Here is an 18619-nt window from a genome sequence, read left to right on the forward strand (position 1 = left end):
TGCTGAACATAGAAGGAGTTAAATAAAGTTAAATAATAGRCTCACTGAAAAGCCATTCTTAAAGACTGGGGTCCTTCCTACAGCTACTGCTGGAGGATGGGCACAGGGACACTCTGGGCAATGTTTTGGACATTGAGCCACCAGCTGGAGGCCATGGCTTGAGGAGTCCCCACTGTGATGGGACACGAAGCCAAGGGGACAAGAGTGATCCAGCAGCTTCCAGGGTGGATCACCAGGGTTTGTCCATTTCTGACAGCATGGATGGCCACTCTGTGACCACTAACAGACTACATGTACCCGCACTGGGATAAGAGTGGATGGCAAAGTGCACAGGGAAGTGTTTTAAGGGTGAAAAAATGTCAGATGAGCTGTGGAGGGAGAGGCAGACTGSAGGAAAATGATGCTTTTCTGCTGCTAGGATGCACACGGGCCTGCAGGGTGAGCCCCAGAGTGAAACTGGTTTTGAACAACAATATTTTCATTAAATAAAATCACAATTTTGTGCAAATTCTGCAGGGATGTCAAGACCTTTAAGTAAATACCTGATTCTATTCAATAATAATAAAGCTGTTCTCAAGGTAATTTTCTTGGTAAAATCACCCATAAAAGCTCAGGTTGCATTAGCAACATTTCTTTCCAGGAATGTTATTATCAAAGACTAAAACAGGCAGCTGGCCCCTCTGCTCCCCTGCAGGCAGACAGCGGGCAGCACCTTCTTGCTCTCCTCAAATTAATTTAAGTTAGTAGAAAATTATTCCTTCCTGGAAGATCCTGCACTTCAGGTTCGTGTGGTCGGTCAGCAGTGGAGCCTGGATGTAGTGTATATTTACACTTCCATTGTTCACATCCCTCATGAGGTGCTTCATCGTGCTTTTGTGGCAAAACTGAGCTCTGCTTTGGGCACTTGCCCTGCAATTRCTCAGAATAATCCACCAATATTTGGTACTTTCATCTTAATCCCCTGCTTTAATGTGCCTCTCCAGCTCCTGCTGCTTCTCCAGGTTTGGTCCTTCCAGCCCTGCTTTCTCTCAGACCTTCACTCTAAAACCTTTCTTCAGCACCACCAAACAACTGCCTCGCCAGATGTCTCAGCCTGGCCAGAGCTGTTCTTTGTGTCCTTTTTTCCATGAAAACCAGAGCAAGACACGCAGATGGAGCCATTCTGTTCCTGCGAGCAGCAGAGGGCAGCAGTGGTTGGAGCAGCGAGGAAGCCAGAGCCCCATCAGCAAGGACAGCAATGGGACACGGAGGGAGCTAACCAGGAATTAGGTCAGAAGCTGTCACTGGAAAGCCATTTCCACCTCCAACARCTCCACATGCTCTGGCCAAGCGGGAACAGCCCCAGATCACCGATGTCCCCATGGCCACCATGGGGCATCCCCCGCTCCATCCCACCACCCTTCAAGCACAGCAGCTGGCACAGCTCTGCGGGGCTGCTGGACCATTTGGGGAAATGGCTTTTGAGTGATTTCTGGGAGGGCTCTGCTCACGGSTCCCCCATCCCAGCAATTTGGAAGTGACGTGCAAAGCCCTGGCTGTGCTGGTGGGCAGACAGGCCTGGCTGAGTCCCTGCAGCTGGCAGGGCTGGCCTGGGAGCGCTCCCTGGAACTTGGGGACCCTGTGGGTGCTGCAGACCTCTGCCCCCGTGCCCTACACCCGCGGATCTCCATACAAAGGCATTTACTGGACGTGTTTGCCGCCAGGGAAAGCTGCTGTCTGCGACTCAGCTCTATTACTGGAAGAACAGCAGCAGCATCTGTGCTGCTCTCAATATTGCATTTCCAGGACCTGCTCCGTGGCTTTCAAAATCCTCCTCCCAGCTCCCCACATCCCCCCAGGCCAATTAGGGAGATGCCTGGTGGGATGATGCCCCCTCCCCGTGTGGCGATGCCGCGCCGAGGGACTGGCGCCAACCAGCCCTTCTTGGCCTCGGCAAGCGCGGTTCACGAGCCAATGGCAGAGGGATGAAATGCAAATATAGCATTTCTTGTAAAGTAAATTAAGCTAACAACGAGGTAACAAACCGCTGTTAATATTAGATTAACTTGTTTGGCAAGATCTGAGATGGGGTGAGCTGGATTGCCGGTGGCGGAGTGCTCCACAGCGCTAATGCTGCTCAGGGAAGTATAACATCCCTCTGACAGACGGGGGCATGCTCCAAAAAGAAAATAAATTAAGTCTGCAGGAAGAGCCAGAATCTGTGCAGCAATTACACCAGCATTAAAGATGAATGGAGACGAAGCCTAAGATTTTGATTGCCTTTAAATACTGGCTTGTTTTTTAATCTCRAAATCAGACTGTGCTGTGATCAGCCATTAGCCCCAACCACAAAAAGAAAAAGAGACAGAAGATCTTAGATTTTAACATCCGATGTATGAACTTAAAATTATGCTTTGATSTAAGGTAAAGAGGCAAATGGCAGATAATGCAGAAGTTAAAGCCCGTTGAGTGCAGTTGGCAGCAGGGGCTGACATTGGGAACAACGGAGGCTCGGGCAGAGGGGTCATCGGCAGCCGTGTCCTCAGCGCAGGGACTGAGGCACAGCCTCAAATGTCATCCTATATGCCAGTGGTCACTAAACTGATTAAGCAGTGGTTATCTTTAGCAGTAAAAAGGCTATCTGCTAATACTAAATGATTAGCRGCTAAAATGCCATTTACTCTGCTCTGATTCCTTGAATGAATATTTATGCCAAGTGATGACTGTAACACCATCAAAAGGTTTCCGTGCTCTGCTCCGTAGAGTGGAAGTGATTATTCAACAGCAGGTCTGCACTCCAGCACTTGTTTCTATTAAGCAAATTTGCAGCATTCAGAAAAGAATTCACAATTGCATTGTCCTCCTGGGATTTTTATTTTTAAAAGTTTCCCACCTCCAATGTCCTTCRGGGCCTGGGCTGTGGGAGGCAGGCCTCATCTGCTGTGCACACAACAGAAAAGAAGGATGCAGATGCTGCACAATTTCTCTTTTGTAACTTTTTTTTTTTTTAATATAAGACAATTGGATATTTGCCACACCTCATTCAGCACTGAGAAGTTGTGTCCTGCCCCAGGCTTTCCTCCCACCCACCCAGTCGCCAGCTGGGGTTTTTGCATGAACCAGAGTAATGAAATTCCTTGTTCGGCACCAGGCATTGGATCTAGAGCTGTGGGAACAAATCACGAGGGCTGCCCATCAGAAATGAAGCCCCTGCACCCCAGCAAGGGAGCAGTGYCTGCATTTCGCAGCAAGGGCAAGCTCAGGGAGGCAAGGGGAAGCCACCACTCCCGATCATGGCCCACGGTGTAACTAAGGTACATTTCTCCAAAGGACTCAGGGCTCAAAATGGCACCAAAACTCTCACGGAGGATCTGAACTCAAACTAAGCAGCCCCAGCAGCTTTTTTGGTGAATGGTTTTGGTTTGGTTTTTCTGCTCCCTTCCTCACAGCAGGACAGTGGCCTGGCACTGCCATTGTGTGCTGAATTGCAGCAAATCCCACGGGCAGGCAGGCAGGGAGCCATCAATCCAGAGCACGGGCACAGCAGTGGCTGTCTGGCAGCCCATTTCAAAGCTAGGAATTGAAACATTTGGGCAACAAGCTGCTCCTTCTGTAGCCCYGGGGTGGCAGCCTCCGATAGCCTCCACAAAAAGAGCACCAATTCTCCAGTTTCTCGAAGGACAACCTCCCCCCAACCCAAGAAGCGCTAAAATGGAACAGCAGTTTAAACACCACATATCTATAGGCAGCTGTAAGTGGCTTTTTAATTGCTATTCCATGTTTATGGGAATAAAAAGGGACGAGGCTATGCATTTTATAATGAGTGCCCCAACCCAGAACACGTGTTTGTGAAGAAAAATCACTCAATCAATCCCCACATCGGAGGTAGCTTTAGATAACAGGCACTATGTAAAAGCATTTCATGCAACAGGCAGAGCAGCACCAAGCTGCACTTCACCTGGCATCTGCAATTCTGAGAGCACACACGAGCGACCCAGGACCAGCAACCAATTAAGCCACATCAGAAAAAAAGTACTCGGTGTCTATTTATTAAAGGAAAGAGGGGTAAATCTAAGAAAAAGCAAGAAGACAAAATAAATAGAATTGCAGCCATCCTTTACAGCTACTGGTGCACTATATTAAAGTGACACTCACTATACAAAGAAATGTGTTTGATACAGTCCAGTGGGTTGCACATGAATTGCATAACCTTGAAAATCATTGCACAAAGCATCGCAGCAGGAACACAGTTCAGAATCTTTTCTCTGGGAGATGCTTCAAATCTGATCGCTTTTATTGCCTGGGAGGTCAAAGCACCTGGCACAGAGTAAGGAGAAAGGGCTGGGAGCTGGGATCTGCTGCATCAGTGCCCGGTCACGTCCCAGCCCTGACATCAGCTCTCACCACAACTCTGACCTGGACAAGTGATGCCCCACAGGAAACTCCCACTGCCTCACAAAGCCTTGACATTAATATTCTCATCAATGCCCAGGCACCTGTTGGCAGGGCTGAAGGGAGCCCAGACCAGAGACACAATCTCAGCCAGGCAGCAGGAATTCCATGGAAATGTTCTGAATCCACACGGAGCCTCTCAGCCAGCAGCTCAGCACAGCACGGCAGCCTTGGTGGGATCCCTGCCATCACCTGCCCATGGCACAGGGGAGCAGGTGCTTGGACATCAGTCTCCACAACCCTAYAGCAGCTTTTCCCCCCATTGTTGTGTCAGAACCTGCCTCTGCTGTGATCCATGCCATTTCCAAGGGTCTACGTACATGTTTCCAATAGTCTGCTCAGCATAAAGCACAGGAAATACAGGCTTTTGCCACACGGGGAAGAAACCACAGCGAAGATGACCAGAAACATTCATAATTTTTAATTCACACCAGTAATAAAATTGCATTACATTTTTCATAAAATAAATGTTCCAGTTTATATACAGAAAACAGACTGTACAGAGCCCTCCCCCAGACCCCAAAAACTCACAAACATACAGGCAATGCAGTGCTCAGCTAAGCAGGCACAACTGTACATCTAAAACTGTAACTGCTTTGTGTTGGGGGGGAAAAGTACTACAATGTATATAGTCCTCTCTGGACCAAGAATTAAAAAAATATTGCAGGCAAGCTGACAGACGCCCTCGCTGCTCGTGCGGCCAAGCGCCCATCCCACAGTGCTCCAGCGAAGCAGGGGCTGTTATTGAACCTGGGACTCGAAGCTCCCGTTCAGCTGCCCTTCCTCATAGTCCATCTGACACAAGATCATGTTGTTCTTCAGGAAAAATTTATCTCCCACGCAGAATCTGGAAGATAAAACAGCGTTAGCAGGTGTGAGTACAAACAGACGTTCGAATGGGGGGAATTTGGGGCAGTTTGGGTCTGAAGGCGACTCCGGTGAGCAGAATTTGATTTCTAGCTCTGCCAGTGCTGTCAGACCCAAGAAAGCCCATGTGCTTCCCCTGCCATYCTGGGGTTTTGCTGTCCCTCTCCCTGGCACATCCACACTTGGCTCCAGGCCACAGTTGTAGGGAGCAGCYTTGGGAGCAGGTCCCAATCCCACTCTGTGGGGTCCCTGCCCAGCTGCAGGAGGAGGTTGGGAGCAGTTAAGGGATTTGTTCCCGCAGCCAAGAGATGCCAGCTCTCCAAACAGGAAACCAAGCAGGCAGTATTACACAGAGCCTATCTGAAATTTGTGCTGGTAGCCACATTTCCACAGCTCCCTCGGGTGAAGCAGTATTTACACTAATTTCCAGGCAAGGACTGGCTATTAAGTCCTTCCTCACCCCCTTGTGTACAGTGCTGAACAATAAATAGAAATTTCTCGGTGGCTGGACTCCTAACCTTTATCTTCATTGAGCGAAGGGCACTGCTCTCCATATACCATGTAAATTGTTCTGTTTGTCTTCAAGTTGACAGAGAAGCTTGTGATATTTAACAATTTTATTTGACCATTAAGGTCAAAAAAAGTTCCACATGTAAGATCTGAGAGGTGTGAATTGACAGCCTATAGCTTTTTTCCACCCTGCCTGCTTGCTCAGGAATCAGAAGCTAATCTTGACTTCTCAAGATAACAAATAATGTTCTCTGCACCCAGTTCAGGGGCTGGTTTTTGTCCATCACACTGGCAGGGCAGTGACAGACCAGAGCACATGCTGCCCCAAGAGCTGAGTCTGAAATCAGCCTCAGGTCCCTAAAGCAGAGACACCCTGGGTCAGGCACTGGGATTCGAGGCAGCTCTGAACTGAGAGGAAGGGGCAGGTACCAGCCTCTGGCAAGGCCAAATATCCACAGGGCTTTGAAGGAAGATCACTGGAGATGACCCCATCCTCGGGAGACATAGCAGACCTCAAATGCCCATTTCCTTTGGCACTGCCTACTCCTTGTCTAAAGTGCTTTCATCATTCGTAACTCAGGCAGCTTCAGGCAGAGCATCTCCATAAAACTGAATATTTTCTACTAAAAGAACAGGACTGATAAGTTTACAGCTCCTTTATAGGCCCAAAAGGGACACAGGTTTTCTCCAGCTGGACACCTGCAAATAAGCTGATTAATTTTCCAAGCTGGTACAGACAGAACTGAGCATTGGTTCACACTTTATGGAATTTTACGGAAGACCTTCCATCTTCTTCCATCTGTGGCACATGCTCTAGTAGTTCTGAAATTCAACCTTTCTTGTGTATTAAAAAGATAAAAATTATTCCTAATTTAAATTAACAGCTTTTATGCTAAAAACTGTACTGCACACACTCTCCTCACGACCACCTTCCCCACCAGCAGGCTTGCTCATAATAAATAACAGACACARCTGTCTGCTTTTCACTACTCATCCCCACCTTAGTTGCATATAAATCTCCAGGAAGAGAAATGCAAAAGTTACACTTGCCACCAGCATCATCAACAGCTGTCTCTTGCTAAACCTGGTTTGGGTCCAGAGGAGCCGAAGGAGGAGCTGGAGAATTAGGTAGTTGGAAGGGGTCTGTGTGCGTGTGTGTGTGTGTGTATAAGCATATGGAAACGGAAATAAATGTTCTACAGGGATACCCTGATGTGAAGCTTTGGGAGAGGGGTTTGATTCACTGGAAAGACAACCCTGTCTACCTGCCAGTCCTGCAAACCCACCAGTAAACTGAGATCTCTTCAGCTGATGCATCACAACTAGAGACAGAGGATTTAACAGGGTGACTTCAGGCCCAGCTTCACACTGCCAGTCCCCTGCAGAGTTTGTCTGGGTGATCAAATTCCAGCCAGCAGCAATGAGAAACAGGTGCTGAACGTACCCTGCCATTTCTTGGAGAGTGATTTTCTTCTGAGCAAACCCACATTTCACAGCAGAAGCAGCTGCAATTCCTGCAACCCTTGTAACACAGCCAGTTCCAGCAGTGAGTGGCTTTTATTCAGTGCTGCGATGGCCATGACAACTTTAGAACAGTTTAAAGCATGGTGGGCTGAGTGGTAATGCAGGACTTGCTGCAAACCCGGTATTTTAGGGAATGAAACTAACAAAAACACTGCACACTTGGTAAAAATATGACAGATTTCGCTCTGATAGATTTAGCACCCTACACAGAGCCCAGCTAGAGAAGGGTAAGCAAGCTGGAAGAGAACTAAGGAGAGGTCTTCACCATCAAATCTTCTCAGAGCTGAAGCACAAGAAGGGGTTTCAGATGAGGTTTCAGAACCAGTGCTGGCATCCACCTCTGCACTCTGACTTTAGGGTTACTTAATCTCATTGCTCTAAGTTCAGCATCCCGTGCTGTCTGTTACAGGATCACTTCCACTCAGCCCTTTCAAGCCAAAATCTCTGCAGAGTAAGTCATAAAAAATTGCAGCCCTCTGACTTCAACCAAAAAATAACAATCTACACATAGCCCACCTTTCAGAACCCAGCTCCTCACAAACTGAGCAAATCCCTTGTGCATCACAGCACAACTCTGCCAGARCGGGGGGATTACCTGCGCTCTCCTGCTGGGCACTGACAGCCCCTGGAGGTTGTCTGAAGGGCAGAACGGGACCACACTGGTAAAAACAGTGCTGCCAAGAGAAGAGGGAAGGGAGGGAGCGAGAGAAGTGCTTTGGAGCCTTTGAAATAGACAGTGAAATTCAAAAGAAATTCCTGAAAATGAAAACTAGGCAGCACTGGGCTTTTCCATGAGACTAGAGGGTAAAGTGGGGGTTTGGTGAGAGATACCCATCCTGCAAACTCTGAGGCCAGCCAGCACTCCTGCCTGTGCAGCCCTGAGCTGTGACTTGCCTCTGTCTGAGGGGACATTTGAGGCGCTCCAGCCCTGGTTTTGGTGGGTTTTGGGGTGGCATTTGGAAGTGACCCTCTGCTGCCTGGGAATCAGGAGCAGGATGGAGAAAACTGATCCTGAGGGCTGAGCCTGGCAGCACCCACTGCACTCCCGAGTCTGCAGACAAATCCCAGAACCCACTGATGAGTGCAGCAGTGTGGAAGGAGCATCTCGGGGAACGAAGGGATCGGCTCGGCGTTCAAGAGTCGCAAAACAAGACTGGGCCACGGAAAGATCCCGCGTGGCTTCGGCAGGGAGCCCAGGGCCAGGAGCCGCTAGATGTCACTGCCGCCCCGGCACTGCCACCCACCCGGGGAGGCGACAGCATTGATGGGACTCCCGTACCTCGAACGAACRCCGCCCCCGCCTCCAGCCAGCAGGGACTAAAGCCACCCCTGTGCCGGGGCTCGCCCCGTTCGCCTGCTCCGAGCTCCGGCACCAACCAGCCGACACCAAATTCATCTCCAGGGCTGAGCCGCTCAGAGGACAATCGGACAGGCTCTCCTAAGTTCAAAGAGAAGCCGGCAGGGGTTTGTAATCACACATGCAGTATGTACGGCCGCTTCATGACAGATCCCACTCTTTCCTGCTTAGGTCGAGCTTTTAGCTTGACTTTCAGAGAATTGGGTTATCTGTCTTCGGACAAGTTTTGTTATCTCTCTCACACCTTCTCACGGCATAAAGCTTTGTATCCTAGTTTCATCTTTGGGAAACACAACCACAGATCCAGAACAGAAACCCCAGCAGAGTCTTGGACCCTGGGCAGTCACTAAAGCTTGACTAAACAARCGGTAAGAACAGCAAGCAGTTTCAAGTCTATCTTAGACGAGAATGGATAGATGGATGCATCAGGTGACACAGTATCACATCTGGTTCTGTGGGCTCCCATTCTGCCTACGATGCTCAACAAACAAGCTGCTGGGAAGATTTTTCACAGCCTTTCCCAATTCAGCTGGCTACAGGTAGTCCCAGTGAAAACAATGTGCATGACCCTGTACTATACTCCTTGATGTGCATCTTCCACTGGGTAAAATGCAGCATATGCACACAAGTCCCACTCAAAATTATACCACCAAGATCCCCTATTAATTACACARCAACTAAAGGGATTGTTGACAAGGGCTTAGTCAGAGTATTTTTCTCCTTCCTGTCCCGTCTCTTTATCCTTCTTCCTTTCCATCCCCACTTTTGAGTGTGACAGAAATGTGATTTAAGCAAGATAACATCAGAGGAGGTCCATTCTGCACCGTCTGCCTTCTGCAAAGAGGGTAGATCCTGAAAGGACGCCGGAGCAGCTTGTTTTATTCAGCAGCAGCTGTGCCGTGTACAGTCTGTGTCTGTGTGCTCCCCCCTGCCCCTCCAACTCCCACCAGCTCCGAGGGGATTTGCAGCAAAAGGGTCACAGGTACTCACAAGCATCCCCCAGGTCAGCCTGACAAAGCAGCCCCAGCCCCACACGGGCAGTGTGCATCAAACCCTGCCCCTGCTTTGAGGGCAAAGGTACAAATGAGTTTGTGTGTACAATAACTGTGTCCTCACCGCTGGTTGCAGAGCTGACAGGCAAAGCAGTCCAAATGGTAAACATTATCTCTGGCCCTCATCACCATCTCAAAGGCAGGGATCAGTTTACTGCAGGCAGCGCAATTCCCGGTGGTACCAAAGAGCCTGCCAAAGAAGCACAATCATTAGAAGCCATTTTAATTAAATGGTGGAAGGACTAATTAAGTGTAATTAGCAGTATCAAATACTGTATTGCACCAATAAATAGAAGTTGCAGTCTCCATTTCACTGACCAACCAGCGTGCGGGAACTTGGGATACAACTGCCTGGTGAGCAGGCTCCGATTGTCGAGATGAAACTTCATTTGGTTTGTGAGCCTAGGGCTAATTTGCTGTCTAATGGAGAAAAGCATTAAACACTTAGAGCACTATTTTGGGGCTCACAAAATTTCAGTCAAAAACTATCTGCCTCTCTGCAGCAGTGGGGAGGTGCTGGGAGGTGCCCGTCCCGCTCCACATCGCTCCGCTTGGACGCAGCCTGACAGAGGGAAAGGCTGGCAGCAGGACACACGAGTCTTGTGAACTCTGCCAATCCTGGCAGGCAGCGCTGTAACAGAGCCCACGAATAACCTCACTTACCTGCTGGTTAAAAAGAAAAAGCACCGTTTCTCTTGCAATGAGCGCACAGCACTTCGCAAGGCACCTCAGCCAGCAAGCCCTCCTCGCCGGCAGTGCCCCCTCCTCCTGCTYCCCATCCCTCCCGAGAGCCAGCTAAGCCCTTCCACGGCGGCCTGAACAGCATGCTCAGCCGTTCCACTTCAGCTCCCCGCTCCTCCAGGACAGCCCTTCAGCGCTGGAAGCTTTGCCATTTCCATCTTGGCTTTCACTATCTGTTTCCCCAGATGTCTGCTGCTGTTACAGATCCCGCCGGGGGACTCRAGCACAACTGCGGCATCCTTGCCCCGGCCCTGTGCCCGAGGTGTCCCTGCGGGCCCTGTGTGTGCCACGGGGGCACTGACAGAGCCAAGCTGCACCCCAGCCTATAGGTCAATAGGCACGTGGGTAGCTACTTTGCCTGGAAGATGACAAAAATAATATTTTGGGGCAATGAGCCTCAAGATGTACGGTTCCTGCCGGCCATTAGCCCCACGCACGCGCCGCGCCGCTGCCCGCAGACAGATCTGGGCTCGCAGTTTGTTTCAAGCCATTGGTTCTGGCTGATTCCACAACACGCAGATGAGAAGCATCAGGAAAATCTATAACCAATTTCTAAACCTGCAATTTGCCAAGCTAATCAATACTAATTATTACTGGCCAGTAATTGTGAATTAAAACACCCAGCAGTGTTACAGAAACCTCCACATGACTCTCCCACCCTCCTACAATGCCGTGCTCCTGAAGTCAGCTTGCTCTCCAGCTGTAGGAAAGCCCACTCTTATTTTTCTTTAGGAGTGCCATCAGTGGTCTTTCACCTGGAAAACCCCAAGCCTACCTATGAAGAAATAGCACTACGTATTTCCTGAGAGTTAAACCACGCGAACCAAAACAGAAACGCTCGTGCAGGACAGCAAATTCACAAAGGGGGTACCAAAATTTCCTCCCCTATGATTCCATCATCTGAGGGCCAAAAGGCAGAGTCAAATCCCAGCTGTACAATTTGCAGCAGCAAAAGGCAGCTCCTTTCTCCCTACAAGATGACCCCTCTTGCTCCTGCCCCCACAGGCAGGCAAGGCAGGGGAGGCAGCTGGACACGGGCCTTGGCTGCCTAACGCCAGCAGACCCGACTGGAAAAATGCGGCACTGAAAAGCGTCCAGGTCTCCACCCTGGAACGCCCTGGCTCTCATTCAGCACCCATTCACAAATCAAGCCATTACTACAGACATCCCCTTTCCACTTGGGCACAGCAAAGCCTGACAGCTTTTGCCAGGATTTTCCCATTTCCCATAAAACCAGGCATCCGTTTTTAGAGTACCCAAGTCATAGCAAACTCAAAAAAAAAAAAAAGAGTCAAATGCATTAGGCAGGGAAACTGGGAGGTTAATCCTAGATTTGCTCTGTGCCCAGCACTGCTACATGCACAAGTATAAAATATCCATTATTCATTAGCATCACAGTTGTGTGGAGCTCAATCTAGATTAAACAAAATAAAGGGGCCCCAGACAGCACCATTTGCATTGTTAAGCAGGTGCTTTTCTTCAGCCTTCAAATAGGAGACTTTTCTAAATGGAAATGATGGGGAAATTTGGACAGATGTTCACTTAACTATTTAAACAGTTAGCTTAAGAAACATGAAAAATGTATTTGGCATCGTATTCACCTGTCTCCTTTCAGGGGTTTGGGGGGTAAACCAATTGTTAAACGGCTTTGACTGTTTGCATAAGATCTGAAGCTTATGTTCTGTCCAGCTGAAATCGTGTTGCCTTCTAATGTCTACATAACGTAGCTTCCAGCGAGTCAGCGCGCTAATCTTTTTCTCTTCWATCAAGTTTCACAGTCCTCCATACCCTCCCTTTCCCAACAGATGAACATTTCACACTTATTCTAGCACCTCCTAATTTTAATCTGCTTTTTGGGGAGTGATTTAGAGCCCCATGTACTCACTGTGCTTCTAAAAATATGCTCTAACTCGTAGCTCAGTGAACATGACTTTTAATCTGTTGGAAGAACACACAAAATGAACAGAGTCTTTTGCCTTTTTTTTGTTTGCTTATAGAAAACCTGCCACCTCTGATATCTCCCGATCCAGAAGCTACTTGAGCCGAAACTTTGTGAAGTGGGGAGCTTAACGTTATTGGAGGAGGGAAAGAAGATAAGGAGCAGGAAGAAAAACCCTCTGCCCCAAGCCCCATCCGTGGTTAAATTTAAAATAACCCCACATGAACAAACTGATCTGCATTCTGTCCCCCAGACACCTTCGTAACAGACGYAACACTCTCTCAACACATTCACACACACCAAGTTGAACTGCATTAGAAAAATCTACCAGAAGATGTTTAGCTTCTACTTACCAGCTTGGAGCCATTGGCATAAAAGAAGCTGGAAATACAGAAAGTTTTCAGTTTGGGGTTGTTTTGCTTCTTCTGAAAATCCCTATTTATTCACTTCCCTTTGAAGTTAAAAGGCAACAATTTTTAAGTACAGATTTATTTTCCTTTATGTAACAGGAAGACCCAGCCAGCTTGTAAATAAGCATAGACTATGCAGATTTAAAATTTAGCACAATTAAACTTTTACCCTGTGGTAGTAATTATGTTTAATGGCTCTTAGCCTGAACTTAACCATGTCTATTGTTGTCAGCCAGTCTAAAAGCAGGAGTTTGTCCAAGGACAATTTTCTGTAGTTTATGGGCACACTAAAAACCCCGCTATGCCCTGTTCTCATTGGCCATTGATGTCAGTGTGTATAGTAAAAACTAAAGCTAATTGGCATACAGGAACAGCCCTGAATGCAAATGAATTAATGGGAAAAGCAGGGAGCTCTCCTGGAAACAGCAGGCAACTGTCGAAGGATGGGTTTTATGGAGCCTTGTCTGGGCTAAAGAGCAGCTTCTGGGATCTGTGATCTTAACCCCAAAAGCTCTGTGAGCACACCTCAAGTTAATTATTCAAACTAGAGCAATGTCACAGCACCCTGTACGGGCTTTTTTGGGGGGAAAAAAAGAATGGTAAAGGGTCCTCACTGTAGGGAAAACAGAAAGAAACTTCTCATATGAGCATGTTAAGTTTAGCACCTTTTAACAGATTTYTCATTCAACCAAGATGTTCGGGGGGGCTAAATCGAGAACCTGTTTGCCTATTTCTGTCACCACTAGGAACAACAATCTGGCTTAGTCATTGCCTTCAGGGAGAGAGTCCCCATTTCTTCTCACCCCCTCTAGCCTGGTGTCTGCCTAGATAGCAGCTTGCAATCAAAAAAGAAGGAGAAAATCTTCCCTCTGCAGAAAGACTAAAAATTTTGGAGCTGTTGGCTTCACAGGAGACAAAAGAAGAGGAAGCAGGACCAGGCATATATCAATAATAAGTGATACAGAGAGGAAAGGTTGGCAGTGCCAACTGGATTTCTTTAAACACAAGAACAAAACAAACAGCAGACTTGAGACTGGTAATTCCCTCAAAAAAGAGACACTGAAACACTTTCAGAAACACTGAAAGATAAAAATTAGGARCTGAAAGAAGACTGAACACTTACCTACAGATAGATATCTACATTTGTAGATATTGTGTACAACTACACGTTTTTCAATGTATTTAYATAGCCAGATTATCTGGATATAAAAGGTTTTGAAGGGTTATGGAACTCCATGCTCATATCCTCTCCAGCCAGTAGGTGAAATAGGTTTTCCCACACACATCCTCTACTTACCTGCTGCTGTTTATTTATTAGTTTCATCAGGACGTGCTGTAGAACAAGACTTGCTTTATGTATCTGAAACTCATCACGATGAAAAGGTTTTGCACCTGCCTTTTGAAACAAAATAACAACTGGTTTGCCAGTGAGGATGGCTCTTAAATACTGCAATCAGGATTTTCCCCTCTGTGGATATTARAAATATGCTGAGCTACAAGTGTGATTTGACCAAAGTATTTATTATACCAATAAATGCAGGGAAAGCCCGAACATCACTTAAAAGGAGAAAAAGAAAAAGCTTAAAAGCAACTTCAGACAACTTCCCTGTAGTCCTCCTTTGTGTAATATCAGATAAAGCYTCAGTGATAGAAGTTTCAGCACAGTAAATATGTATTATCTGGTGCACCCTCCTACCCAGGACACTGTTAGTGCTGCAGTGCGAAGTCGTGTCAGCTGAAGGAAAGGAAATGCATTTTGATCCTAATGAAGTTGGTCAAGCTGTCCTCTCATGAAGCCTTCAAGTTCAATCCCAAAGAATTTACATCTTGCATGCCAAAGGGCTTGGCATTCAAGGACAGCATAGSAGGGGGAGTTGAACCAGCACAAAACAGCCGCTGGCCAAGTGATCGCACTGGTTCAGAGATTACTGGGTGTGAACTTCAAGGCTGCTCAAGGGAGTCTGTTTGCAGACTCTGAATGGTCACTTATTTTTACTGCTTTGGCCTCTCCCTCCATATTTTCACTGGATATTTACAGAGGGGTTGGGACTGCCAGCAGGAAGGAGATATCCAAGGCTTCCTCCTCTGCCCCATCCTTTCCCATGGTGTAACTGAAGCTGCTGACTTTAAGCTCATCTTTGCTCTGGCACTGCTGAACCCAAGTGCAACAACGTCCTCTTAAGAGAGCTTAAATACAGCAGTCAGAAAGATGCAAAGCTGAAAGGGCTAGAGGCATATTAGTGTACCACAGCCATGCAGAATTACTGCCCATTAACTTTTCTCCTCAGTGAGAAGTTGTGGAGATGGAAAAAAAAGGGCAAAAAGCAAACAAATCAAGTATGGGCACAGGCTGTGAAAAAGTCCTGGACCAGCTACTGCGAGGGGAAAAAATAAATCTGTAYTTTAACATCACAAAGCATAGCAATGTTGCCAAGACACATTGTATTTTGAGCCTAATTAATCCTCTTTAATCTGTACAGACACCAAGTAGAAGTGAGGGCGTCCTATGTAGCATGCAAGACGCTCCCTGTTGCAATTGAAGAGCAGCACTTCAGTTTGGTGACATTTTTAGGCTCTCAGCAGACACCATTTGTTCAGCCACACTGCATTTATACCTCTCCTTCCCACGYTAAACATGTCCTTTGAAAATCTGGCAGGCCATGCTCTCAGTGCATGCATGCACACTGTGCTTCCCTGGAGGAAAAAAAAAAAACCCAAATTCTCTCCTTCCTGCCTCAGAGGTGCTGCAGCTTCTGCAGGTTAAAGCCACATTCTGAGCAGCAGTGATGTCTTGGGGAGCTTAACTTACATTCTGCCTGTTGGGGCACACACATCTGGGCTCCCAAAGCCCTGTGCTCACACACCCAGCCGTGGTTTAATGGTTTGGTTCAGGGCTGTTGTCACTGACTTGGGGAAGGCCACCAGGGGAGAATTTGTCCCAATCCTCCCAGTGCCAAGAGCAGGGCACCCACGTTTGTGCAAGATCACTGCTCTCATTACTCAAGAAAATGACCCTGCACATTTTCCAGATATACAACACTTCACCTGAAAGACTCTAAAGCGATTCACTGACAGAATGAACGTGCTGAAGGGTTTTGGAGCCGAGAAAAAACCCCAGTASTGGGCAGCGGGGTTGTTTGAAGCAGGAGCTGCCAAGGGTGCAGTTCAAGTCKCCGTGATACAGTCAGTGCTGAGGGGTGACGGGATGGCAGTCCTGCCAGAAAGTCCCCATCCCTCAGGCTGGGGCTGCTCAGGGCTGCTCTGCTCTTCTGAAGGCACAAACACCAGGCACAGATTGCAGCATCGATGCTGTGCGGGGTTTGCAGCCCTGATCCAAATGTGTGGAAAAATGGACAAAAAGAACAGCCATGAAACCCACTGAGAACAGCATCAGGGTTTCTCGGAAAGCCCTTCTCGGTTACTGATTCACCATCATTTTTTAATGCAGGTTTTGAGCCTTCTTTGGAGTCTAATTAAGCCCCCAATCAGTTTACATGATGAAAAACTTTCCCAACGCCAGCATATCAAACACGCGGAAGCAACAGTTCTGCTCCTCTCAAAGCAAGCCCGACTCGCCTTTGCTCGTGTGAGGGCACCATGCTGAGTAAAAAGGAAAAATCACGTTCTTCATCAGCACTTCACAGTGAAATTTAAGTTGTCAGTTCCTCACGGGAAATCCTGATGCAACACCCAGCCCGTCCCTGTGAAGCGGAGCCTGGTGAATGTTTAATTATGCCTCGGAACAAACACACATCGCTGCGTGGGGGCTGCGAGGAGCCATCTGAGCTCGCATGCTAAGCTCCTCTGTCCCAGAAGCTGCTCCTTCAGTAGCATTTGCTTATCAAAAATAATTAGAGGGAGGAATGCTGGAACTGTGATTATGAAACAAATGGTAAATCTATTTGCTGAGACGAAATGTATTGAAAGATACATCTAGACACAGCTGGAGACTGAGGTGATACCACAAGGATAACAACTCGAGATCCAATTTCATCTTTCATGATTAAAAAATGAGCAAGAAAGTGTTTTATGAAATGTGAAGGTTAACAAATGTTCCTTCACAAGCAATGACGACAGTTTATCTTTTGAAACAAATGATCAGGCTACGGTCTGCTCGCAGCTCCTGAAACACACTGGAAAGATTTCCACTGAAAACCCACTGCGGATCAGCACACATGGCTAGCAGCCCACCATGCTCCCAATGCCCAGGACACAGCCAGCTCCAAAGAAACCCTGCCACAGCGGGGAAGGAGCTGGCTGTGCTCTGTCCTGATCCTCTGCCAGGAGTCCATCCCAATCCTCAATCCCTGCAGTAGCCATGGATCATCCACAACTGCCCTCAGGAGGGTGGCACAGGAAGGTCCCAGACCTGCAAACTGACAGCAAAATATTCCAGAAGCCCTTTGAATGAATTCTTTTGACTGTTCTTCAGGTAAAGTGGTCCCTTTATGGTGCAACTACAGCGTAAAGGATGAAAACTTATTTTTAGGACTGAATTCTGCTAAAATATGACCAGTAGACCAAASAGTAGTTAAACAGACTTAACTAGGGAAAAAAAGTGTGAATAGAGACTCTAAAACTACTAATTTGAAAGAATTATATAATGATGGGAATGATTAATTCTCTAAGAAGAAAAATTCAAATTACCAGGAGGGAACAGACAGTAGAGAAGATTGTGATGGTAACTTTAGATCCTTCCAATATTAGAACTAATAGTTAAAACTGAGAGAGAAAGAAATATTATGTGTGGAAGCCAATAAAAGATGTTTTAAAGTAAAAAAAAMAATTCTTTATACTTCTATAAATACGGGATTGTGTAGTAATCCCATCCTGGGGGCCTTGAAAGAGTTCCTCAGCATCATGAGAACAGAAGCCAGGAGTTCAGCAGAACCCCTCAAAAAACCTAGTATAAACTAAATTTACTTAGTGAGAACACAAGCCATGATAGCTGTAAAGCTGCCTAAATAGCTGAAGGCTAATTAACAATGCTGTTACAAAATTAATGTTATTCCTTCCTAGCCGAGTCTTGGTCCAATTTCCTAGGATATGACAATTATACTGCTCTTCCCAACACAAACAGTCAAAGCTCTAAGACCCTAAATTCAGGTAAGGGGAAAATATTTAATGCAAAGGCCACATAAACCACTCCACAGTTTAACCTTGTTGCACAAAGAGGAACAGACTCCCCTCTTGTGGGGCCAGGAACTATTCCAACCCGAAAAATGGAGACAGAGGTGTTACAAGACCCAATAAACCAAGGGGAGAAAGAAGTGCTCTACAACTACAGTGATGAAAAGGTTCTTCCAAGCCTGACAGCATCGATACTGCTGTCCTTTGGCACTGTAACGTCTGAGTTGACGCCACACATTATTTTTGTTATGAAACTAGCATAAACCAAAATCAATATGGTGCTTATTAAATGGACAAAACGTGGGGTAGCTCATAGGTCTCAAAAAGCAAATGTAAATTGGAAACACTGTCCAGCTCAGTATTTCTAGCAGARTTCTGCAACACACAGAATAAAGATGAATATCTATCTTTAGGGACAAATTATTAAAAAAAACCCAAAAAACCACAAACACAATACTTTTTCAAGACCACAAATGACAAAGCCAAGAGAAGTGATAAATAATGAAGTGGAGGATGACAGATGGAGAGACCTGGATCACTTAGCAAGCTGGGTACAAACAAGATAAAGAAAAGGTAATGTATAAACAAGATATAAGTACAAACAAATACTTCAGAAAGTAATGCAGTTGTTCTTCCTGGAAAGAAAACTATTCCTGAA

At 46.9% G+C, this 18619-nt stretch overlaps 1 protein-coding gene across 2 annotated transcripts in view; it reads right to left on the reverse strand.

The window, feature by feature from the left end:
* Nucleotides 1-3946: 3946 nt before the first annotated feature.
* Nucleotides 3947-18619, reverse strand: part of LMO1 (LIM domain only 1) — a 60148-nt gene continuing 45475 nt past the window's right edge. For both annotated transcript variants that reach the window (XM_057369697.1, XM_057369695.1), the window contains exons 3-4: nt 9806-9931; nt 3947-5278 (exon numbers count right to left, since the gene is read on the reverse strand). In XM_057369697.1, the coding sequence (XP_057225680.1) occupies nt 5173-5278; nt 9806-9931 (232 nt within the window). In that variant the 3' untranslated portion in view covers nt 3947-5172. The remainder of the gene's footprint in view (nt 5279-9805; nt 9932-18619) is intronic.

This window comes from Malurus melanocephalus, unplaced genomic scaffold (assembly GCF_030028575.1).
Source record: "Malurus melanocephalus ecotype Western Australia unplaced genomic scaffold, MMel_1.1 scaffold_114, whole genome shotgun sequence".
In the NCBI taxonomy this organism is placed as follows: Eukaryota; Metazoa; Chordata; class Aves; order Passeriformes; family Maluridae; genus Malurus; species Malurus melanocephalus.